We start from the raw sequence: 24,954 nt of genomic DNA, 5'->3' as shown, positions 1-24,954 counted from the left end.
CTTCCCCCGTCCTCCATTTTGACCTGTTCCAACAGATGAGCCTCCTGTCAAACTACTAGACGACCTCTTCAATAAGACCAAAGCAGCTCCCTGTATATACTGGCTTCCCCTCACTGAGGAACAGGTTTGAGACACACACTTGTCATAATGCAACAGCTTGATAGGTGTGTGTGTGTGCTGTCATTAATTACCTTTGTTGGTATCTCCAGGCAAACCAGAGGGGGAAGGAACGGGAAGAGCGACAGAAAGAACGCGAGAGGAGGCGGAAAGAACAGCAGGAGGAGGAGGACAAGAAGCGAGAGGAGGAGAGGAAGGAGAGAATGAAAAGTAGAGAGGAGGGAGGAGCTGCGGTTAGCACTGGAGGTGGGAGTGTCCGGGGATCTGAGGGAGACAGGGACAGAGAGGGGGAGCGAGGGAGGGACAGAGAGGGGGAGCGAGGGAGGGACAGAGAGGGGGAGCGAGGGAGGGACAGAGAGGGGGAGCGAGGGAGGGACAGAGAGGGGGAGCGAGGGAGGGACAGAGAGGGGGAGCGAGGGAGGGACAGAGAGGGGGAGCGAGGGAGGGACAGAGAGGGGGAGCGAGGGAGGGACGGGGACAAGAGGAAGGACATTGGTGCTTTCAAACCCAAAGGTCCCGATGCTAAACCCTTGTCGGGGTTCCGACGCTCCCGTAGCCGTAGCAACCTCCGAGACAGACGCCGCTGAGCGGGGTCAGTGACGGAGAGGGAGAGACGGAGGCAGGGAGGGAGAAAAAAGGAAGGATGCAATCATGCGACACACAATTGGAACACCACAGAGGGAGAGCTAGTCCCCTTCCTTTCACCTTAAAACACTTCCATTATCTTCATGGTAATAGTCTATTCCTCCTTACCAGTCAACTGTCCTTTAGGCCAGGGAGACTCCAGATTAGAAAAGCTTCACTCTGTAATGCTGTGTGTCTCGCATTTAAATGTATGAACTACCTGGTCACATGTTGATTGTTAGTGAAGTGAAAATGGCTGCCTCCTAAATGGTACCCTATTTCCTGTATGCAGGCCCTCGTTGACGGTATTGTACTGTGTAGGGAATGGATATGGTGCCATTTCAGACATTCTCTCTTCCTCTGTCGTCAGGCTGTCTGCCCACGTATTGGGTGTATGTAGGTCTTTCTCATACGAAGCAGTTGAGAGGCCTATGCTGAGCTCTGTAAATAGTCCTACATTTTAACCAGAGATGGAAACTAAGGGTGGCGGTTTGGCTCCCTCTAGCTTATGTGCGCTGCACTCTTGAGGCTTGGAACGAAGTAATAATCAATTTAAAAATAGCAGACCAGCCTACAAACAATTTTACTATTCCAAAATCCTCTGAAGTAATTTTTTTCTACTACCCTTTGTAGGGTCATGTGAAGGTTATATTTTCTCCTTTGATGTTTTATGATGAATCTTGTTCATCTCAGCCTTGGATAGGTTTTGTGTTCTAGTGTGTGGTGGTCTGATATCCCTCTCCACACAATAAGGTTACAGCTGGTGATGTCATCACACTATGAAACTGTCATTTTGCCTTGTCAGATGGGTAGGGACATTTGTGTGGGGTGGGGGACTGATTTCATAGACGCACACTTGGCATGTATACCGTTATGGGTAGTTTGGGTGGGGAGGGGAACTAAAAGCACTGAGAGAATTTGTGTGGCACTGGAATGACATTTAAAACTGTCCCATTTGTCTTTCTACTTCAGTCATTGGATGAGAGTAAAACTTAATTATCTACGGTTTTAATAATTTTAGTTTGAAACATTTATTTGGCTCATTTGTTTGTCTCCTGTAAGTGCTGAATGTACAAATTAAAATATATGCAAAGTTAAGTGTTGTGTGTTAGTCCATTCTTTATCACATCGTCCTTGTCACTCAGTACTGTTGAGTCAACAATGGATTATTTGGCAGATTAGCACACGTATACTCGACAGGGAAAATACGTGGAAGCATGCTATCCTGAATACTACGTTTGGATGCCACCTGGACAAACTGTAACTGCAATAGAAAAGACCACAAAGTCAAACGCACAAAAAGGAAAATATTTTTATTAATTACAACAGATACAGGAATGTATTTTTTTACTTTTACAAGAAACACTTAATCTCTTACGGTAAACATGTCCAATTTTAAGTGCAAATTGTTTGCTAGTGATAGATAAATACAAAAAAAATGGGTTAAGCAGATCAATAAATCCCTTCTATGGCCCTCAAACTACTCTGGACCTTGAAGCCAGTTCCACTGAGTTTTTCATTGTTCCCCTCTAATCAGGGACTGATTTAGACCTGGGACACCAGGTGGGTGCAATTAATCAGGTAGAACAGAAAACCAGCAGGGTCCGGACCTCAGTGTAAGAGTTAAATACCCCTGTTCTATAAGCAAACAGACATGGTCAGGGAATAACAAGAAAGCAGTAGTTTTGTATTCCTAGCCTGGCTCCAGATCTGTCAAATAATGGCTTGCCAATGACCATAGGTGTTGGCAAGAAAGCACAAACTGATCTGGGAACAGGCTATATTCTCCCTATGAGAACGCTACGGTACAGTGATCGTAGAACAGCAGGACTTATGTCGCACCTGGGTGCTGTTCAGTAGCCACTAAACGGACAAATGCTCCAGGAGGTACTATCTGTACTTGTCCAATAAAACGCTGGCTTTCATTTTCCGTTGCAAAACAGTCTGATACAGTGTGCCCTAATGAACTTGGCCCAGGTCACATACAGGTGTTCAAACTCTGGACCATACAGTAAATTCACCTACTCTGTGTTGAAAGCCTTTACCAGCATTTTCGTGTGAGAGCTGGTCTGAGTAGAATTTGAAAAGTAAATTCAAACAGAGCAACCCATATGATCTGGGGGTGCAGGAGTGAGAAAGGGTGGAGGAAAAAAGGAATGTTGAAAGGGTATGAATGTTTGCTGCATAGTTTCTTCCTCAGTTTGTGCTGTGAGGGGGAATGTTATGCGAGGCGCACACCTGCATCATGTGACATGAGTGACAGAGGAGATGAGAGTCCAGAGGGAAGCACTGGGAACCCGGCTGATCCGAGAGCTGCTTCCCACAATCCTGAGGAATCAAACGGACACGGAGAGAATATTAAATCTGATTCGAGTTCAGGTTTAATGCTTAATAAAATACAGTACAAGCAGTGAGTGAGTCACTGTTCTTCATTTCTGGTCCTGGCGACTTGCAGGGTTTTGTTTCAGCCCAGTACTAACACACCTGATTCAACCAATGATGAAGCCCCTTGATTACTGTGGTTGAACCATGTTAGTGCTGGGTAGGAACAAATGCCTGCTCAGCCTGATTTAAGAACCCGGGTACAGACCGACCACATTACATAGTTGTTAGCTGCTATTATTAGATGAAGGCCATCCTAACCTCACAGTGGTAGCACTCAAAGTGATAATCTTTGTTCATAGACACCACCCTGAGTATCTCCTCGCTGCCCTGTGACATAAAACAGCAGCAGTGAGATTAGTCAGTGCATTACAATCACATAGAGGTATGAAGTTGGTCAGAGTGGAATTGAGTTATGTCTCGATATAGGCTAACACACACAGCAAAGGAAACACAATGAGATACTCACCTCAGCAGGTAAGATGGGTTGGAAACAGGCAGCACATTTAGGAGCGAATGTTCTACAGGACAACAAGACTTCCAATATTTCAATATAACCACATATAGCCCTAGTAATGTAGTGCACTAGTAATGTACAAACTGGTCAACTGAATTGAATCCTCTGACCCTAAATAGCTTGACAATTAATTACAGTCTACCCCGTCTGTAGTATATCAAAGCCCCAGTCTGGCCTACTGGACACCCCGTCTATAGTATATCAAAGCCCCAGTCTGGTCTACTGGACACCCCGTCTGTAGTATATCAAAGCCCCAGTCTGGTCTACTGGACACCCCGTCTGTAGTATATCAAAGCCCCAGTCTGGCCTACTGGACACCCCGTCTGTAGTATATCAAAGAACCAGTCTGGCCTACTGGACACCCCGTCTGTAGTATATCAAAGCCCCAGTCTGGCCTACTGGACACCCCGTCTGTAGTATATCAAAGCCCCAGTCTGGCCTACTGGACACCCCGTCTGTAGTATATCAAAGCCCCAGTCTGGTCTACTGGACACCCCGTCTGTAGTATATCAAAGCCCCAGTCTGGCCTACTGGACACCCCGTCTGTAGTATATCAAAGCCCCAGTCTGGTCTACTGGACACCCCGTCTGTAGTATATCAAAGAACCAGTCTGGCCTACTGGACACCCCGTCTGTAGTATATCAAAGCCCCAGTCTGGCCTACTGGACACCCCGTCTGTAGTATATCAAAGCCCCAGTCTGGCCTACTGGACACCCCGTCTGTAGTATATCAAAGCCCCAGTCTGGTCTACTGGACACCCCGTCTGTAGTATATCAAAGCCCCAGTCTGGCCTACTGGACACCCCGTCTGTAGTATATCAAAGCCCCAGTCTGGCCTACTGGACACCCCGTCTGTAGTATATCAAAGCCCCAGTCTGGCCTACTGGACACCCCGTCTGTAGTATATCAAAGAACCAGTCTGGCCTACTGGACACCCCGTCTGTAGTATATCAAAGCCCCAGTCTGGCCTACTGGACACCCCGTCTGTAGTATATCAAAGCCCCAGTCTGGCCTACTGGACACCCCGTCTGTAGTATATCAAAGCCCCAGTCTGGCCTACTGGACACCCCGTCTGTAGTATATCAAAGCCCCAGTCTGGCCTACTGGACACCCCGTCTGTAGTATATCAAAGCCCCAGTCTGGTCTACTGGACACCCCGTCTGTAGTATATCAAAGCCCCAGTCTGGCCTACTGGACACCCCGTCTGTAGTATATCAAAGCCCCAGTCTGGCCTACTGGACACCCCGTCTGTAGTATATCAAAGCCCCAGTCTGGCCTACTGGACACCCCGTCTGTAGTATATCAAAGCCCCAGTCTGGCCTACTGGACACCCCGTCTGTAGTATATCAAAGCCCCAGTCTGGCCTACGAGACACCCCGTCTCACCTATTGTAGTCAGAGACACAGTAGATGTTGCTGAGGTGGTCGACAGTGAAGGAGACTCCGTCCAGGGCTTTGGAACACACCACACAGCGGAAACAGCCAGGGTGGTAGGAGTTCCCCATCGCCTGGAGGATCTGCTGGACAAACAGGACCACACAGTAGATAAGGGAAGGTCCCTTGACATTAACATAAATTCAATTTAACCCACACACATTTAGATTCACAAATGAAACATTGGACATACAAGGACCCCCCCCCCCCCCAAAAAAAATAATGTTAACACACACACACCTGTTCCAGGATAAGGTGGCCACACACACTGCATTTCTCTGCTGCAGCCTGGAAGCCTGAGAACTGAGTATGGAGAGAAGAGAGAACAGGGTTTTATATCATACCATAGAAAGCACCAGGGTTGGGGTCAATTCAGAAAGTAAACCAAATTCCAATTCCTCATGTGCCTAATCAAAAAGCATTGAAGAGAATTGGAATGTCAGTGTACTTCCTGAATTGAGCCCAACCCTGAAGAGCAATATGTAAAACTTTGATGCTATTTACTATAATCATATCTAGTAAGGCATTGATTAGAAATGTAAGGAACTAATGTCTAGGAATTCTCTCTTTATGTAGTGTTGTGGTGTCTTTTGTTGTGATGTGTGTTTTGTCCTATATTTTTAATCCCAGCCCCCGTCCCCGCAGGAGGCCTTTTGGTAGGCCGTCACAGTAAATAATAGTTGGTTCTCAACTGACTTGCCTGGTTAAAGGTTCAATTTAAAAAAACACAAAGAATGCCACTGAGTGAGATAAAGACCTCGACCTCTTACCATGTAATCCTCTTTACAATACACAGAGCCATTGACGTTGTAGAAGTCCTTGTTTCTCAGGGTGCGACCTGGGACAGACAATCACAGAAGGACAGTCACGCCAAGTTGATAGAGCCGTTTCCCCGACTATAAACTGCATGCAGTGTATTGACGCAGTGTGTGTGTGTTCAACTCACCACAGGACACACAGGTAAAGCAGCGTGTGTGATAGAGGCTGTCCAGAGCCTGGCAAGCGTTATCCGAGCCGTACACACCTTTCCTACACTTCACACATGTACCTGCAACACAATCAACAACCATTACTCAACAAGACATGAGCCCAGATTCTTTCCGGGTGAGGTCACTTCATCAAGAACATGTCTTGGTCCGCCGAGTCAAACAGCACAAGCCAAAGTCAACAAAAAAAATGCTTGGTACTTTTTCCTGGTCAGGTAACTTTTTTGACAAACCTAACTCCTTAGAACATATCATTAGGCCTTCTAGATCATAATGAATACGATTACATGGACAGAGGGAACCTGATCCTAGATCAGCACTCCTACTCCGAGACGCTTTGTGAATACAGGCCCAGGAGTGTTTCCCGGACCCACCTGACTAGGGAACAACTTCTGGCCTAGTCCCGATTGTGGGTATGCCTTCCATTGTGTAGGTATAGCCACAAAACATATCGCCTGTCACGAATATTTAATACAATTACACTGAACAAAAATGTACAACAATTTCAATGATTTTACTAAGTTACAGTTCATATGAAGAAATCAGTCAATTGAAATAAATTCATTAGGTGCTAATCTATGGATTACACGATTACGAATGGATCAGAAAACCAGTCAGTATCTGGTGTGACCACCATTTCCCTCATGCACTAGGGAACAATTTCCTTTGCATAGAGTTGATTGTGCAAACCCAGTTTAGTCAGCTGTCCGGGTGGCTGCCAGACATGGAAGTCCTGGGCTGGTGTGGTTACATGTGGTCTGTGGTTATGAGGCCAGTTGGACGTACTGCCAAATTATCTAAAACAACGTTGGAGGCGGCTTATGGTAGAGAAATGAACATTCAATCCTCTGAAAACAGCTCTGGTGGACATTCCTGCAGTCAGCATGCCAATTGCAAGCTCCCTCAAGACTTGAGCCATCTGTGGCATTGTGTGAAAAAAACTGCACATTTTAGAGTGGCCTTTCATTGTAACCCAGCACAAGGTGCACCTGTGTACTGATCATGCTGTTTAATCAGCTTCTTGATATGCCACGCCCGTTAGGTGTATCGATTATCTTGGAAAAGGAGAAACGCTCACTAACAGGAATTAAAACAAATGTGTGCACAACATTTTAGAGAAATAAGCTTTTTGTGCATATGGAAAATGTCTGTGATCTTTTATTTCAGCTCATGAAACCAGAACTTTACATGTTGCTTCATATTTTTGTTTCAGTATATACTTGAATTTACTCTGCCGATTTTCCATGGAGTTGGTCGTTCAGTGGGTCGAAATTTGAGGCAAAATATCCACAGGAAAGTATTATTAAACAGACTTCAAAACGCAGGTCTCTGTGTGTGGCATTTACATGGACAAGACGGACGTACATGCACGTGATGCATACATATTAACCACAGTCTTGCAGGTGTTTACATGGTTATGCGCATGTGCCAGGTAAATGAAATTTCAATGGCAGTACTGGAACTCTAAAAAGTCAGGGTAAATTATACTTTGCTGTGGTTATTTTGTCCCACTGAAGGACCAAATGCACTGACAACTGGTAGAGTAAGTTCAAATGTTATTTTATTCCAACATTCCAAGTATTTGCAGTGCTTCGTTTTACTGTATACCAAAAATGAACCAGCTTTCCATCCAACCTTTCTATGCGAGTCAAGTACATGTCTGATAAAAAATTTAACAACAGGTGTGATGGAAACAGCAAAGGTTTACCAAACAAAATACACTAGACAAGATGGGATCTTTTTGTGTCTGTAAAATTAATGGCGGTGGAAACATCTTTATGGGCAAATATTGATATAATAACCATCATATCAAAGTAAACTTGAGAGTCACGCGGTGACATGTTGTGTGGTCCTCCCACTACGACTCGGAAAACAAGTTTATTAGACTACAGATGAAATAAGTTGAACTTCACAGGGTGGTGAAAGTACAAGGTGAAGAACATGATCCTCCCTTCCAATAAATATGGAGGGTCTCATTCTGGTGCCTGGTTAAATAAAAGATTCTGGTTCCATGATGAGCGATGCTGCCGTTTGATTAATAAAAATCATCTAGTTTTTGTCCATGATAATCTCATTATGTAGGTAGCCTACCCGCACTGCATCTGCCAGCTGTTGGCTAGATCACATGTGTATAACATACATTCTTTTGGTGACAAAACCATCAGTGGAGTTGAAAATGCAATGGAAACCCATTTAACTCGTTTTTTGGGTACATGGGAATTTAACTGCAAAAGTGATTTTTATGTGCACTACGTCATCACACAGACCCAATTATCTTCAACAAGTCAATTTGATGGAAACATATCTGGTGGGAAAATGCGCATATTGTTTTTATGCAGATTTTAGAATAGTCGCATTAAATCTGTCGGCAACTGAATGGAAACCTAGCTACAGTCTGATTTATTAGGCAACTCCTGGTCCTACTAAAAACACACTATTTTCACACCCTGTGTCTGAGCTCCTGTAAAGAGCCTCAGTAGTGTTAACAGCTCTGAGCCTAGCTGAATTGACACAGTTCCCATCCCCCGAGGGCTCACATACCTGGGCAGAAGAAAAACAGGCTGCAGCACACCGCCCTTGCACACGCCAAGGCAGGGTAACACAAACCAGCACACGCATGACTCACGCCCAACAGACACACCCAGGGCCGGCTTACACATGCCCTGGGGCCCCCAACCCCCCCCCCAAAAAAAACAGATTGCTTATGTCGTGTTCATATGCTACGGCAAAATGTGTAGAATTGCATGAAATTTGCTTTAAAACTGAATTTTCTCTCAGCCTCATTACTAAATGTGTAGAACAGCATTATAAAACTGCTAATTTTTCTCTGCGCCTCATAAAATGTGTTGAACTGCAGGAAGTTATATTATTTTAAGAAACAGCTATAATAATTATATTTTGGAGGGCCCTGGAAATAGGTGCCCCAAATGGGGTAGTCCGGCCCTGCACACACCCACTATATTATTATGGCCTGGAGTCACTCCGAACACACAAACACCCTGCCACACAATACACACACACATCCTGCCACACTACACACAGACTCAAGACATATACACACACTGCTCGTCCAAAGCTGTAATCTTCTCTATGACTCATACTAATGGTCAGTGCTGTGTTCATCACTAACATGTCATTTGTGTCTGAACACTACAGCTGAGCTAAGGTTTGCAGTTCAGTGTATGCATAGCTACCTTTCATCAGCCCACTATGTGCAACGTCTTGGTCTGTGCTTAACCCAACCTAAAACTGTTCTATACCAAAAGAGTCTCTTAGAGCATGTGATTCAGTGCGCTAAGTTGTGGCTGAGTGACTTTGTTGCACAGAGACTCTTTGGTGTGTGTATTTTTGCGTGTCAGCTATGATAATTCCTCCTCATTCGTTTTTCTCTGCGTCTCTCTTCTCTTCTCCTGTCTGTCTGATGTGCCCAGCCTAGCAGCTGTACTTGTCTGGATAGGCCTCTGCCTTAGCTAGCCCCCTGAGGGCCAAACGTTTCTCTTTCCCTTTGCTTGTGTGATAGGTAGGCCGCCCTACAAGTTCATGCAGGTATCGAGACACGATCCATCCAATTTTCTCTCTTTCATCTATCAAAATCTATCTATCCATCTATTCACCCATCCAATCCTTTCATAAAAAAAAAAGACATGCACGCGACACTAACAAAACAAAGTGATAAAGATGACAGCGATGAAGAGGTTTGATGATCTCACCAAAGAACTCCTGGCGATTCTCGGACGACGCCTCCCTCCCTGTTCCCGGCTCCTCCTGGGCTTTGATTGGTCTGGAAGCCGTAGCCGTATTGATGAGTGTTGCCAGCTTGGCGAGGGCAATGATTGGAGGATTGGCCTGTTCTTTGAGCATCAGCCCGCCCATGTGTAGCCCCTCGCCCTCCAGCGCTGCATCTCTTAGCAACAGGCGTGTCAGCTCCTCCTGGTAGCGGGTACCCGGGAGGTCCGAGTAGCGCGTCCGCTCCCCGGCAGCACCCATGCCAGTCTGCTCTCCTCGGGCTGCCCCTGCTCCCTTCTCATCCCACCACTCGGGCCCAGCCCGGTAACAGGCAGCCGCCGGGCTCCCCAACGCAGGTGGGTATGAGTGCCGGCTATCCTGAAACCCTGCTCCTCCAGGTGAGAAGACCCCGTCCAGGTAGTCCTGCCAGCCTCCAGCCCCAGAGGGCGCCCCGGCCCTGCTTGAGACCGTGTATCCCTGTCCGCTGGTGGAGCCCCCTGTGTGCAGGGAGGAGAACTGCAGCTGCGGTGCCATGGTGGAGGAGGCTGAGTAGCGCGTGTCATAGCCCAGGCTGATTCCACTGGTGCGGTTGCTGCTACAGCGGCTGCCCATAGGGCTCCCTCCCCCTCCACCGCTGGCTGTACTGGAGGCAAAGCTGGACCTGGGACTGACCAGCACCGACTCCTGGAGGCTGAAGGAGGAGCAGGGGCTCAGTGCTGGGCCTGGGGGGAAGAAGAACCCTCCTCCTCCACCCATCTCAGAGGGCCGGTGCGGGGAGTGAGAGAGCGAGGCCGGTCTGGTGCTCTCCCAGAGCTCCCCTCCCGTGCTCAGCCTCTTGTAGAACATCGCCTCCTGCAGGGAGAGGCGTTTGTGACGCTCAGGCTCGGGAAGGTAGTGTGGCTCAGCCATGGCCCCGCCGCGGGGAGCAGAGCCATAACCCGAGGAGGGGATGGGGTACGCCGGAGGGGGGCCAGAGGAGTGGGACAGAGGAGGCTGGGAGAGGAGCTGCTGGCGTCGGACCAGCTGTTGGAGCTCCAGGGAGTAGCGGCGCTGGTTCAGAGAAGCCTTAGACCCAGCTGGGTCACAGTCCCCCAGGCCCGACTCACGCCTCATCTGGATGTCAACGCCCTCCCCCAGGTAGCAGGAGGCACGCTGCTGGGTCGAACGGCGACGGAGGGGGGCGAGAGTCGAGGGGGAGTAGGGTTGATGTTCGCAGTCAGTAGGTTGGGGGGTGATGGAGGTTGAGAGGTGCTGGGTAGAGGAGACTCTTTCTCCCAATCCCTTCCCGCTACTAGCCAGCCCACACGCCTCCGTTGAGGTTGGAGAGGTGAGAGAAAACTGACCAGGTCTTGAAGGTGAGGAAGTGGCAGTGTTCAGGCTTGGTGGTAGTCCACTACTGTTGTTCCCATTGCTGTTGCTGTTGATGTTGTTGACCAACTCGTTTTTCTTTTTAGAACTGGCAAATTTCACACTTCCTGAGTCAGTCAGTTTCAACTTCTCCAATAACTTAGTTCCAAGTCGGTCCATCGTAATGTCTAACCTGGTCGTCTAAAACTCCGAACAATCAAGTAAAAAGAAATGCTGTTAATGAACCACTATGGTATAAGTTAACGTACTCAATAAATACAGCGTGTGAGTTGGAAACACATTAAGTCTCACGTATGACTACAGTACAGTTGAACTACAGTAGTTGAATGACTGAGACCCTGCAATCTATATGCAAAAACCAACAAATAACCCCCAAACGAGAACAACCAACAGACAGACCTATAGGCTATATGTACACAGACAATAAATAAAAACAGACGTTAAATAAGACGATTAAGACATTTTGGGAGGATCACATGACGACGTAATCACGTTTGAACAACCGTGTTCACAGTCATCTTGTCTTGGCTGTGGAGACTACAGGCAGACAGGTAGATGGTAACGCATGTGAATCCATCGAGTTAGACGTGGACTATTTCTAATATTCTGCCAATGTTGGAAATAAATACTGATAAATTGGCCTATTTAGGTCACGTTCATTAAGTTGAAGTTGTTGGTCTCGTATGATTCTAGGTGGCTCCACACCTGCATCAGTGTGAACGAATGGTCCATTACATTAGGCTAGACTTGTTGCCTAGCGGTCACGTAAAGACGAGTTGCGTTTCTGCTATTTGTTGTTTCGCACGCATCTGGCACCACTATAACTTTTCTACTCTTGTTTGTGAGAGATATTCCTTGTTCCAATGGTTTTTTTTTAAAGGAAAAGGTAGTCCAGTGTGTTAAGTTATCCTTTCTTCAGGATGTTCCAGAGCAAAAGCTTTTTGAAAAAAAAAAAAAAATCACTCGTCGCGCTCGTGGGGTCCAGTGGAAGGAGGAAAATAAGTCAGTTTTTGTAGAAAATGTTGCTTGTCCAAACTCTTCTATTCACTTTTTTAACGACACGAAAATGATCTTGAAAAGGGAGGAAAAAAACAGATGATCAAAAAGCGGACTAAAAGAAAACATAAACCATTCGATGTTTCGAGAAAGCGTTATTGCGATCATTCCAGTTTTTAAATAATTTGACTCCAAAATTCAGCGGATACATTTGAGAACGGGACGCATGGTGCCGTTAACTCTACTGACCATTGCCAAACCATGTTTACGGGGAGAGGGAAAAAAAATAGTCTACAATGAATCCACTCCGTGAATGTATCACATAGCTACACCAACTTGGTTTCTTTCTTTCCCCAAATGACTTACCTCCCCCTCTTTTCCTTTATCAGCCACTGGCTCGTTTGTTCCCTTCACGCCGGAACACCTTTCTGCCAGCAATCGCGGATGGATAACATCCCACAATATTTCGTCATTCATACGCAGTCCACTCGTTTGGGAGACACGCCGAAAGACATCGACTGTATTTTTCTTAATTGTGATCTATAAACCGAATTAGAGGGTATACTTTTTTATTCAATTAGGTGCTTGTAAAATAGGAATACATGTGGGATTGTGGATAAAGTGCATATACGTTATACTCAATTACAATCTTTACGTAGTACGTACATCATTGTACTCTCGCATTTTTCACATGGGTGGGTACTGATTTATTACACAATTATGACCTCTCTTAAATACCTCCCAGTCTCAGGTATGTTAATTGCCCCAGGCCTTATCAACAGCACACCTATATGTTGTGCCCTAAGGCAGAACGCTATATCAAAGGGTCCGTTGCTTGTTTCCAGTTCATGACACAGTTGAAATATGGTTTTGGTAGGCCTACGTGCCTAGAATAACATGGTTCAAATGGCAGCAGACCTATTTGGGGACTACTTTATTATGCTCCCAGTCTGTGGAATGTGTGGAAGAACATTCTCTAGTGACACGGTTCTGAGATTTTTCCGGCGTGTATGTGTTCTCCATGGACGATACAAAGTAAATATCTCGCTACTATTTCACTGCCTTTTTGCTTGCTACTGCCGTACTCTTCAATACACCTTGTGTCATTTTGGTGACGTTAAACCTAACATGAATCAAATATTTATGAAACCATTTTTTTTGTACTTCGGGTAGGCTCATTTTGCCTACCCCGAAGCCCCCCTGCTCGCTCCCTAGTCTTTCATTGCCCTTACGGTAGCCTAAAATGAAACGCGCGACCGTCGGTGTGTGCCTGGCTGCCTCTCCCCTCCCCGCTATGCTCCCTTGAGTTGGCTGGAGCGTTCACTGAAGGCGAGTGAGGACTTGTCTGTAAAGTTAACAGAAAAATACTTCATGGCTACTCAGTATAGAAAGAGCAGCTGGAGCATGGGAGAAGATGGTTAAAAATCATGACTAATCAACTTTGGGGGACAAAACGTTATATGATGACAAACTCAAATGGTGTTTGTGTGTGCAATTATTACTTTTAAAATAATTCAAGTGTACTACATGCAATTAACTACTTTTTGGGGGGGATAGTAACATTTTAAGAAAGTGTGTAATTTTACGGTGATAAAATAAGACTACACCACAACCAATTCATACTTCACCCTTATCTGGCAAAATTGTATTTTGTAAATGTATCATCCTCATAACCTGAAGTCCAGCTCATCATTGGCTACTGTAACATAACGTGATTAATTAACAGTGTTACAATGTAACACAATTGCAACATCACACGTTGCTGCCTGTTGCTACTTGGTTTCAACTCCACAATTTATTTGGCGTATCTTGACCACCACCTAGTGGTATAAATAGTTCTCACATAAAAATCCAAAATGGCGGCGCCCGTAAGGACATTGTGCTGTTCAGGTGAGGTTATTTACAAATCAATGACTTATAATTTTCATAAGATCTAATGGTCATTTTCTGCTGTAAATATGAATATCAGTCGGCTCCCAGTTGACAATCTGTTTTTTTTTTTTATATTGAGCTAGACAGATTACTAGTTACGCTAGGTTTGATAAAATATCTAGGAAACTAGCTAACGTTAGCTAGCTAAAATAAATATACAGAGCCTAAATTAACTGAATTCCCGATGGTCTGTTTTCAGTTTTGAGGCATTCCAGTCGTTGTTTTACTACGACGTGTGGGTCACAGGCTGGAATCAAGTGGAGGACCGAGTAAGTTCTAAACGACACAGACAAAGAAATGCCAGAACGAAATGACACACACACACACACAATTGTAGATATTACGGCTCTGTTTTGATATGCTTTGTTCTTTACAATTTCACCTGGGTTTGTCCACAGAAATGGTCTGGCCCGCAGTGGAACAGAGTATGGCCCCATGACAGATCTCCCTGACTGGTCCTTTGCAGGCAAGTTCACATATAGGAGCATTCATTTTTAGGTTGTTTTCACATATTGTCCTATTTAAAATAACTGCTCTCAGTCCTCTTTAACGTGAACTCTTGGAAAAAATAAATAAACAACAATAACTTATCTTTGTATTCACACTGCCCTTGCCTTTGAATGAGGACTCAACTATTTTGGCAGTTCACTTCACTTACTTTGTGGTCCGAGTCCTCTTTGCATTCAAATTGCTATGTTTAGAAAGGAACCACAATATTTTTGCAACATTCACTCAATGCACTCTGGGTTTTTACAAAGTTAAGGACAAGCCATTCTCAGCAAAACGTGTTATCGGACAGCTAGATACTTGCAAGTGAAATGCTCCTTTAAGTTGCTCTGGAGACAGCAGAGCGAGCACGCCCCCATCGCTCTGGAGACAGCAGAGAGAGCACGCCTGCATCCACATGAACAAGGCCGGAGTGGAGAAGGTGAAAAGCTTCAAGTTCCTTGGCATACACATCCCTGACAATCTGAAATGGTCCACCCACACAAACAGTTTTATGAAAAGGTGCAACAAAACGCTTCACCGTCTGGCGGACGAATCTGGGTTTGGTGGATGCCAGGAAAACTCTACCACTGTGGCAACTAAAGTTTGATGGAGGTGGAATAATGCTCTGGTGCTGTTTTTCATGGTTCGGGCTAGGCCCCTTATTTCCAGTGAGGGGAATCTGAATGGTACAGCAAAAAATGACTTTCTAGACGATTGTGTGCTTTCAACTTTGTGGCAACAGTTCGGGGATGTCCCTTCCTGTTTCAGCATGACAATGACCCCGTACACAAAGCGAGGTTCATACAGAAATGGTTTGTCAAAGATTAGTGTGGAAGAACTTGACTGGCCTGCACAGAGCCTTGACCTCAACCCCATCGAACACCTTTGGGATGAATTGGAACGCCGACTGCAAGCCAGGCCTAATCGTCCAACATCAGTGCCCGACCTCACTAATGCTCTTGTGACTGAATGGAAGCAAGGCAAAGTTTCAACATCTAGTGGAAAGCCTTCCCAGAAGAGTGGAGGCTGTTATAGCAGCAAAGGGGGACCAACTCCAAATGAATGCCCATAATTTTGGAATGAGATGTTCGACAAGCCGGTGTACATACTTTTGGGTATGTATGTATGTATCTCACACACTCCGGACTCCGACGTTGCTCATCCTAATATAATGTGTGTATTGTTGTGGGTGAGATATTACTGCACTGTTGAAGCTAGGAACACAAGCATTTCACTACACCTATAATAACATCTGCTAAATAGGTGTATGCAAACAAGAACATTTGATTTTTTTTATTTATTTGTATTTTATTATTATTATTGGGGGGATAAGATTGTCTGCTAAATTACTAAAATGAAACTATTGGTTACGTACACAGATTTGCAGATGTTATCGCAGGTGCGGCGAAATGTTTGGGTATCTAGCTCCATCAGTGCAGTAATACCTAGCAATAAAACACATAATATAGAAATATCAGAACGGGCGATGTCAGAGATCGGTGTGTGTGTGTGTGTGTGTGTGTATTACACACAGTACCAGTCAATCAAAAGTTGGACACACCTACTCATTTAAGGGTTTTTCATCATTTTTACTGTTTTCTACATTGTAGAATAATAGTGAAGACATCAAAACTATGAAATAATCCTCTGCGGTCCATCCCAAACCATCTCAATTGGGTTGGGGGATTGTGGAGGCCAGGTCATCTGATGCAGCACTCATCACTCTCCTTCTTGGTCAAATAGCCCTTACACAGCCTGGAGGTGTGTTTTGGGTCATTGTCCTGTTGAAAAACAAATGATAGTCCCACTAAGCGTAAACCAGATGGGATGGCGTATCGCTGCAGAATGCTGTGGTAGCCAAAATCTCAGATTTGGACTCATTAGACCAAAGGACAGATTTCCACCGGTCTAATGTCCATTGCTCGTGTTTCTTGGCCCAAGCAAGTCTCTTCTTCTTATGTGTCCTTTAGTAGTAGTTTCTTTGCAGCAATTCGACCATGAAGGCCTGATTCACACAGTCTGCTCTGAACAGTTGATGTTGAGATGTGTCTGTTACTTGAACTCTGAAGCGTTTATTTGGGCTGCAATTTCTGAGGCCGGTAACTCTAATGAACTTATCCTCTGCAGCAGAGGTAACTCTGGGTCTTCCTTTCCTGTGGCAGTCGTCATGAGAGCCACAGTTTCATCATAGAGCTTGATGGTTTTTGCAACTGCACTTGAAGAAACTTTCAGTTCTTGAAATGTTCAGGATTGACTGACCTTCATGTCTTAAAGTAATGATATTGTCATTTCTCTTTGCTTATATGCGCTGTTCCTGCCATAATATGGACTTAGTCTTTTACCAAATAGGGCTATCTTCTCTATACCAACCCTACCTTGTCACAACACAACTGATTGGCTCAAACGCATTAAGGAATTAAATTCCACAGATGAACTTTTAACAAGGCACACCTGTTAATTGACATGCATTCCAGGTGACTACCTCACGAAGCTGGTTGAGAGAATGCCAAGAGTGCACAAAGCTGTCATCAAGGCAAAGGGTGGCTACTTTGAAGAATCTCATTTAAATATATTGTTGATTTATTTGTTTAACACTTTAATATAAAATAATAACACATGACACGTGTTTATTTCATCGTTTTGATGTCGTCACTATTCTACAATGTAGAAAATAGTCAAAATAAAGAACCTGGAATGAGTAGGTTTGTCCAAACTTTTGACTGGTACAGTATACTTATAATGTATACAAACATATAATGGCATTTAAAGACAGTATATGACTAGAAAAGGTGTGTACAGCAGTGGTTATATACTACTGGTAATCTGAATAATCCTTCCAAATTTGGTCAAGTAGTGAAGGTTTAGAGTGCCCCAAAAAATGCACAGCTCCCTAATGAGAGAACCTCTTCTGAACTCTTTTAATAAAAAATGTCTTGATGCATGCGGATTATTTGATAGGGTTACATGAGCCCCATGTGAAATTATCTGACACTCCCGAGCTCTCCTTCTCCAGGCTCTCCTTCTCCAGGTTCTCCTTCTCGCCCTTCTGTCTCAAAGGTGCGTAGTGCCCTGAAAGCAATGGATAAAAAAAAAATAATTCCCCTGGATGATCTAGACCCTCACCTACTGCAATTAGATGCCGACATCATTGCTCTCTTTAACTTTAACATCACCCTGGAATGTAATGAAAGGTCCCAGGTTGTGGAAATCAGCATTTGGCCTACCTCTTTTGAATGGAGGTGATCCCCCTCCACTGAATAACTATAGGCCCATATCTAACTTGTCTATTCTGGCAAAGGTATTGGAGTCGCTAGTCAGTAAGAAGCTTAAGGCGTACCTCCAGGAAAACAACAATATTTTGAGTGGTGTGAAATCAGCTTTCAGGTCAAGCCACAGCCCTGACACAGCAACCTTGAAGGTTTTGAATGATGTTCACTGTGCCCTGGATAGGAAGCGGCATTGTGTATATGTATTCAGACTTGTCAAAGGCATTTGACACTGTGGATCATACTGTCTAGGTGCAGAGATTGAAATGTGTTGGGATTACCGGTCATGCTCTGGAGTGGTTTGTGAACTCTCAGATAGAACCCAGTGTGTTAAGGCAGATGGTCCTACGTTATAGAGCTGCGCTCAGGTGTGCCTCAAGGATCAACTTTAGCTCCCCTGTGGTTTATTATCTAGGTCAGGGGTAGGCAACCCTGGTCCTGGAGTGCTGCATCCACTCCCATGTTTTTGATTTAACCAACCTGGAAAACCAGGTGTGTTGAATTGAGGCTATCACTGAGCTGATCAATGAACTAAGTAGCTCAGTGTGGTGCCAAGTTGAGACCAAATCCTGCAGTATCTGCGGCACTCCAGGAACAGGGTTGCCTACCCCCGATCTAGATAATAAACCACAAGGGAGCTTAAATTGATCCTTGAGGCACACCATCATTGGAAGACGTATTGAGACAGCTGATGTACATTTTGATGCGGCTGATTCTGTTCTCTATTCAAGTGGAAGCAGTTTGGCTTTTGGAAAAAGCTCAAACAGCATTCAACAGAATCTGTACGATTTTGAAGCTTGTTCTGAATTCCAATACTAAACACTCTGAAAACCAAGTAATTACTACCGTGCAAGGACATTCTATAGAGCAAGTCAAAACATACAAATATGTGGGAGTTTGGGTGAATGAGAAGTTTAGCTTCACCAGCTGTGTAGAGAACCTTGTGTAACAGTATAGCTTCCGTCCCTCTCCTCGCCCCAACCTGGGCTTGAACCAGGGACCCTCTGCACACATCAACAACTGACACCCACGAAGCATCGTTACCCATCGCGCCACAAAAGCCGCGGCCCTTGCCGAGCAAGGGGAACAACTACTTCAGGTCGCAGAGTGAGTGATGTCACCCGATTGAAACGCTATTAGCGCGCACCACCGCTAACTAACTAGCCATTTCACATCGGTTACATTTGTCAGGGAACTCAAGCTGCGTATTAGGTTTTATTACCGACACAAAGCTTGTTTTGCCACAAGAAAATAGTTGATTTGTTGTGCTTTTCTCTCTGTGTTGGACTCTGATACTGTTTGTGCGCAAGCCTCAAGCTCTACACTGAAGGCTCTTGATCGTGTGTCATGCAGCCCTTAGTTTGTCACCAATCGGGGACGTCTAAGTACAGTGCTGTCGGGATCATCACTAGCAACACACAGGCTCAAACACTGGCCATTTTATCTATCCTCTCTTCTAGCTCGAAATGAAAACGTGTACAACTCAGATCTCAATCTTGTTTTATGTTAACAGTCCCAAAAACTTTTACAGAGCATGGAAAAAGGTAATTTCATTACTCAGCTCCCTGGTCTTGAATTCCCTCCCAGCCAACCTAAAACCCCAGGACCTGGTGTCCCTGGAGGAGGTCAAAGGGCAAATAGATGAACAGGTTGTTGAGACATGTAGCTGTTTCTAGTTGTCACCCGATGTCACTAGTTTGCGTTGCCTTCTGTGAGGAAACATGTTTTACTTCACACCTACACACCACACACACACACACACACCACTGTTTGCTGTTGTATTTGTGCTGTTGCCAGTGTCTGTCTGGTTTGTCTCCATATTTTATTGTTTTTAATCACAGCCCCTGTCCCCACAGAAGGCCTTTTTCCCCTCTTGCCAGGCCTTCATTGTGAATAAGATTTTGTTCTTAATTGACTTAACTAGTTTAAAAAAATATATATGTATATACATATAAAGTGTGTAAAACATTATTAAAGTGACCAGTGTTCGATGACTCTATTTACATAGGGCAGCAATCTCTAAGTTGCAGGGTAGAGTCTGGCTAGAACAGTGACTAAGGCTAGTGGTGACTGTTTAACAGTCTGATGGCCTGGAGATGGAAGCTGTTCTTCAGTCTCTCCTTATCCCAGCTTTGATGCACCTGTACTGTCTCCGCCTTCTAAATGGTAGCAGGGTGAACAGGCCGTGGCTCTGATGGCTGAGGTTACATTTTGGAAGCTAATAGATTGCATTTAGTTAAGATGATACATAATATTAACTTGTAAATATTATGTAACAGAATAAATAGCAGAATAATAACTGCAGATTAAATAATGCTTTAATTGAAAATTGTACTCCCAATGTAGGCTACTGCCCCTTTAAGAGCTAGGACTGATTTTTGTTTTTTATGTTGTGATTTTCACCATTATGTTATCTTCTCTCACTATTCAAACCCCACAATAAACAGCTTATGAAGCTCTCTTAGCCTATAGTCACATATTGCAAACAAATAATCTGAACTAAGAACTCTACAGATATTTGGAATTTCTGTGCATCCTTGACAATCGCTAATCAATATCCAAAATCAGCACTTTTTTCCCCCCACGAACCTGCACATCATAATCTTCCTCCTTTTTGTGGCACAATTGGGGTTATTTCAGGGCAAACGGTGTTGCAGTAGTCTAGTATGAGGGGTTATTGCAAGGGATATGGTGTTTCAGTAGTGTGGGAATAATGACAGTGAATCGGAAGCTTTGTGTTTACATTGCCCTAAAAAAGGGAACCGGACCGCGGAATTCAAGCGAACCGAATTCAGACCACCTCTCAAGATGGTCTCACTTCGGGGGCTCTTTTGAGGGGTCTGAGTTCCTTTGGAGTGTTCGCACTGCACACAAAAAATAACGAACCACACTAAGTTCCCAAAAATTGGCTGAAAGGGACCAAGTGCGAAACACCCTCTTGTGTATTCTTAACATTCTGTATACTCCCCTTGTCCTAAGGGTAAAAAATGACCCGCCTTCACTAAACCCCTAAAATAAAGCAGCTTAATTGAGTTTTAAACCCTATTTTGCATGAAGAAACAACCTGTCATTCATCACAAACTTTTCCCTCTTCACAATGCAGAAAGACTGCATTTAATCAGTGGACAGCACTTGTTTTTATTACAACGCACCTGTCATAATTGTTTTCTTTACTAAAGTAAGGATTATTATTGCTAAAGGTACTGCATAGGTGAAACATTACTTTTTTAGCAGGAGAGAGCACTTGTATAGCCTAAGAAACTAGTCGAAATGTGCAGAAAGTAGTTTTGAATCGTTTTATTGAAGGGAAACAACAGTCTTGAACTTTTTTGACAACATAGTGATATATACTGTGCAATGAGGAATTCAACTTCAAAATACTAGTCTTCTCCCATTTTTTTAAAAACTATTGCCCCCACCCACAAGGTGTATAAACAATAAAATAAGATGGCCGATACAAAACAAAAACGTGACGAACATAAATCAATCAACTTTAATTGTGTGCATGGATTTTTGCTGATGTATTTCTCACATGTACAGCACATGGTATTTGTTTTACAGTCCTTCTTTTGGGAGTAGAATTGGCATGTCCTCCTCTTGCCTGCCCCAGCTGCAGCCTCAGGTGGATCAGGACAAGATTCAGCCCCCTGAACAGCTTTCACAAGTGCTGCAGAGGCTGCTGTGTGAGGGAGGCGGTCCCTTCTTTGAATGTGGGGTTACAAGTGCCTTTCCCAGCTGCTCCAGGAACACCCTCCTCTTGTTCCGCTTATTTGGCATCCAGGTAGGGTTGATATTGTTCCATATTACAAAGGCATTGTATGAGGACACATCAATGATGTTATGGAAGATGACCAGGGGCCAGCGGGCAGTCATCATTCTGCAGCTGTAAGTTCCAATCACCTTGTCCAGGTTGTCCAAGCCTTCTTTGATGTGGTTGTAGTCCAGGATGATGGCTGGCTTCCTATCCTCACGATCACTGATCTCAGCCGTTTTGTGAAGTGTGCTCAGGAGGACCACATTATTGTTCCTCTTTGGGAGGTAAGAAACTAGAGTGGTGGTGGGGTGAAGGCAAACTTTGAGAAGGCCTCTCTCCCCCTTGTTGTGAGGAGTGCAGGGGGGAGCTCAGGGTTGTTCTTTCTAACTGTGCCAACCATGGTGATCCTCCTCTTCAGGAGCTGCTGGCTGAGTTCATAAGAGGTGAAGAAATTGTCACACGTGACATTGTGCCCCTTCAGTCCATCTGTCACATCAAGCACAACCCACATCCTCTGGTTCTTCTCCGGGCCTCCACCGGTCGGCTTCCTTGTGTAGACTTGCATCTTCCAAGCGTAGCTGGATTGTGCGTCACAGGCCACCCATATCTTGATGCCGTACTTTGCTGGCTTGCTGGGCATATACTGCCAGAAAGGACCGCAACCTTTTGACAAAAGAGATTACTATCAGTATCACAGAAGACAATCACATAAATCAATGATATTACAGCAATACATAATACAAATAACAGTGAAAATCACTTCCATTACACATCTGAAAACAAAAATGTACCTCTGAATGGAACCAGTTGCTCATCCACTGTTACTTCAGGCCCAGGGTTGTAGAGGCATGGCAGACGCTCCACCCACTTCTCCCAGACCTCTTTTATGGCCGCTAGTTTGCTCCCGTCTTGCAGGTCTTGACTCATGGTTATCATATCGTAGCATTCTTGAGAACGTGTGAAAGACTTTCAGTGGCATCGTGGCACGGAAAATCGCTATTCCACTCTCTGCATCCCAGAGACTACATGTAGCCTTGCCTCGGGACCTGTAAACACACGCTAAGATTAGCAGCCCTATGTAGGCACACAGGTCAATCTCAACCATCCTTTTCCAGTTGTCTCCATATTTACAGAAACCCTCCAAATTTGTCATCTCCAGGATGATTTTTTTCAATGGCTGATGTGATGACCATGTAGAATATTGAGGTGACTTTCTGGGCATGGACAACTGCTTGTCTTGTGGGCCTTGGGGTTATCCTTAAGACATTTTGTGCTGCCATCCTGCCCTGGTTGTCATATGGTGACAAGGACCATGTTATTTTGCTGTTCTTTGACAAAAATGTATCTTTCAGCTTGGGGGATTTCTTCATCTGAAGATGATGCATTGTGCTCTGGGTTGTATTCTTCCTCATCTTCTTCTTCAGATACCTATAACAGTAGCGAGGCTACATTTACATTTAGCTGATGCTCTTATCCAGAGGGACTTACAGTAGTGAATGCATACATTTCATTTTTTATATATTTTTTTTTTCTGTGCTGGCCCCCCGTGGGAATCGAACCCACAACCCTGGCGTTGCAAACACCATGCTCTACCAACTGAGCTACAGGGAAGGCTAAATCATTGTTCTCTTGTTCGTCCTGGACATCTGAAAAATCAGATCTATGACCTTTTGGGCACTGAAACGCGCACTCATGGCTTCAGCAACGAGATAATTTAGGGGATTTTCTCTGCTGTTAAACATAGTGGCGGGTCATTTTTTTACCCTTAAGACAACACAAGGGTTAATGTGTCAGGAACCTAATGTATGGCTGTTCAATGGAGCTGATAGATGCTGTTTGTATTTGTTGTGTGTGGTTGTTGGGAATGTGATTTAGGCCTACATGATTTGATTGTTTGTGTTTTTATACACAGATGGCCGGCCAGCACCCCCCCTGAAAGGACAGCTGAGGAGAAAGCAGGAGAGGGAGACGTTAGCAGTCAGTATCTTATGTTAACCTTCTATATTACCTCCATAAAGTTGAATATTTAATTTCATTACAGTTCACATGATGTCCTTTCCACCTCCTTTATTTTTATTCTCCTTTTCACTTCCTCATCCTTTTTTTTTTTTTTCTCATCTCTTTCTCGGTCTCCTCCAGAGACGTGTAGTGAATCTCAGCTCGGAGGTGGATAAGGGGATGGAAGTGTGGAGGGAGAAACAGGAAGAAGCCAAAAGAATGCAGGAACGCAATAAATCTCTTCTGCTTAAACCAAAAGGAAACCTTTTATTGAAGAAATATAAGTAATCATCACATTTTCTGTTCTAGCCCACTTGACTTATTGACAAAATGGAGGAGATTTGCGCAGTTGGTGTATGGTGTTGTCTTACCATTTATGTTTGTACTTATTTAGCCCTTTTCAATGTTTTCTGAAATTAAACTAATGTATATCCACTACCTACTGTTAATCTACAGTCTTGTTCGTCTGTATGAAAATATATTAGGAACATGCCCTTTCCCTTATTACTGTGGCTTAGTTATTAATAATAGTTTGAGTAATATATTTATTTCCCTACTCAATGTCATCCTTCCCCCACTAGAATGCAGCATTTTACCAGTTTAGGTCAATAGCAGTGCTTTGCCGCCATTTTGTCTCCAGCAGTCTCTAGTCTAGAGCAGTGGTTCCCAACCAGGGGTACTAGGACTCCTGGGGGTACTTGGCCTATCCACAAGGGGGGTACTTAGTCCTACTGGTAAAATGCACATGAGGGGGTACTTCAGGGGTACTCCGGGCAGACTAAAATTCAGTTGGTGGTATAGTAACTGAAAAGGGTTGGGAACCACTTGTCTAGAGGGAGTGCTGTGGGGGCTGGTGGAAAGAGGAAGGGGTTGTCAGACAGAAACGTGACGTTGTGCAGCTGTGTGTGTTTTTGTGTCTTCACATTACATGTAGGCCTAGGCTATGAGCGGCTGCTCCGTTTAACTAGACACAATGTTTTAGAGTTAATGTGTTAGAAGCTAACGTTAAAGTATGAATATGTGGTATCACTCCAGGTAGCCTACCGTCAGACTGCCCTCTTGCCACTTGACGGTGTTAGAAAAAGCTCCATTGTGGGTGTGAATCAGTCTCCTAATGAAGTGCAGTGTAAGGCTGCAATCAAAGTGTGCATTCCTGTGTAGCCTACTGTAGGTGACACACTTAGACACAGGGAAAGTGTGTTACGAGACAGAGTGTGTGCCAGCCTGCTGTCTGGTAAGATGATGAAGAGGCTGATCCTGTGGAAATGGCAGTTTTAACATCTCTGAAGTGATCCACCGGCATCTCCTTGTGTCTACCTCTGCTGTGTGTGTGCCTGTCTGTGACAGTTTCCCATTTCACGTCCCAC

The 24,954-nt window shown here is 44.6% G+C and overlaps 3 protein-coding genes across 7 annotated transcripts in view; 2 read left to right on the top strand and 1 right to left on the bottom strand.

The window, feature by feature from the left end:
* The window catches only part of acin1b (apoptotic chromatin condensation inducer 1b), a 28,019-nt gene extending 26,180 nt beyond the window's left edge, over nt 1-1,839 (top strand). For all 3 annotated transcript variants that reach the window (XM_082965189.1, XM_014156137.3, XM_082965188.1), the window contains exons 15-16: nt 36-124; nt 210-1,839. In XM_082965189.1, coding sequence (XP_082821315.1) covers nt 36-124; nt 210-704 — 584 coding nt within the window. In that variant the 3' untranslated portion in view covers nt 705-1,839. The remainder of the gene's footprint in view (nt 1-35; nt 125-209) is intronic.
* A 200-nt stretch (nt 1,840-2,039) lies between these two features.
* On the bottom strand, nt 2,040-12,508 carry LOC106577795 (LIM domain-containing protein ajuba). Of its 3 annotated transcripts, none has more exons than XM_014156138.3 (8): nt 9,769-12,508; nt 6,019-6,120; nt 5,843-5,910; nt 5,313-5,375; nt 5,025-5,158; nt 3,593-3,644; nt 3,385-3,453; nt 2,040-3,069 (listed from the first exon to the last, which is right to left on the bottom strand). In XM_014156138.3, exons 1-8 carry the CDS (start codon nt 11,309-11,311, stop codon nt 2,938-2,940), a joined length of 2,163 nt encoding a protein of 720 aa, XP_014011613.1. In that variant the 5' UTR covers nt 11,312-12,508; the 3' UTR covers nt 2,040-2,937. The 3 variants fall into 3 exon arrangements, 2 of the variants coding, with proteins under 2 accessions (XP_014011613.1, XP_014011615.1); XM_014156140.3 differs by having other exon boundaries at nt 5,025-5,155; XR_001322202.2 differs by lacking the exon at nt 2,040-3,069 and having other exon boundaries at nt 3,387-3,453; nt 3,593-3,660.
* A 1,395-nt stretch (nt 12,509-13,903) lies between these two features.
* mrpl52 (mitochondrial ribosomal protein L52) lies at nt 13,904-24,025 on the top strand. Its single transcript, XM_014156134.3, has 5 exons — nt 13,904-14,038; nt 14,280-14,349; nt 14,479-14,546; nt 23,502-23,566; nt 23,729-24,025. Exons 1-5 carry the CDS (start codon nt 14,005-14,007, stop codon nt 23,873-23,875), a joined length of 384 nt encoding a protein of 127 aa, XP_014011609.1. The 5' UTR covers nt 13,904-14,004; the 3' UTR covers nt 23,876-24,025.
* Nucleotides 24,026-24,954: the final 929 nt, after the last annotated feature.

Source organism: Salmo salar, chromosome 18 (assembly GCF_965601325.2).
Source record: "Salmo salar chromosome 18, fSalSal1, whole genome shotgun sequence".
NCBI lineage: Eukaryota > Metazoa > Chordata > Actinopteri > Salmoniformes > Salmonidae > Salmo > Salmo salar.
This window is presented reverse-complemented; position numbering and strand designations above follow the sequence as displayed.

Excerpts from the sequence above, each read along its gene's own strand:
- LOC106577795 (XM_014156138.3), bottom strand. The coding sequence starts at position 11,311 with ATGGACCGACTTGGAACTAAGTTATTGGAGAAGTTGAAACTGACTGAC. Across the intron at positions 6,121-9,768 it reads GAATCGCCAGGAGTTCTTTG|GTACATGTGTGAAGTGTAGG; the intron begins GTGAGATCATCA and ends ATTGTGTTGCAG. Across the intron at positions 5,159-5,312 it reads GCCACCTTATCCTGGAACAG|CAGATCCTCCAGGCGATGGG; the intron begins GTGTGTGTGTGT and ends CTGTTTGTCCAG.
- mrpl52 (XM_014156134.3), top strand. The coding sequence starts at position 14,005 with ATGGCGGCGCCCGTAAGGACATTGTGCTGTTCAG. Across the intron at positions 14,039-14,279 it reads AAGGACATTGTGCTGTTCAG|TTTTGAGGCATTCCAGTCGT; the intron begins GTGAGGTTATTT and ends GTCTGTTTTCAG. Across the intron at positions 23,567-23,728 it reads AGGAGAGGGAGACGTTAGCA|AGACGTGTAGTGAATCTCAG; the intron begins GTCAGTATCTTA and ends GGTCTCCTCCAG.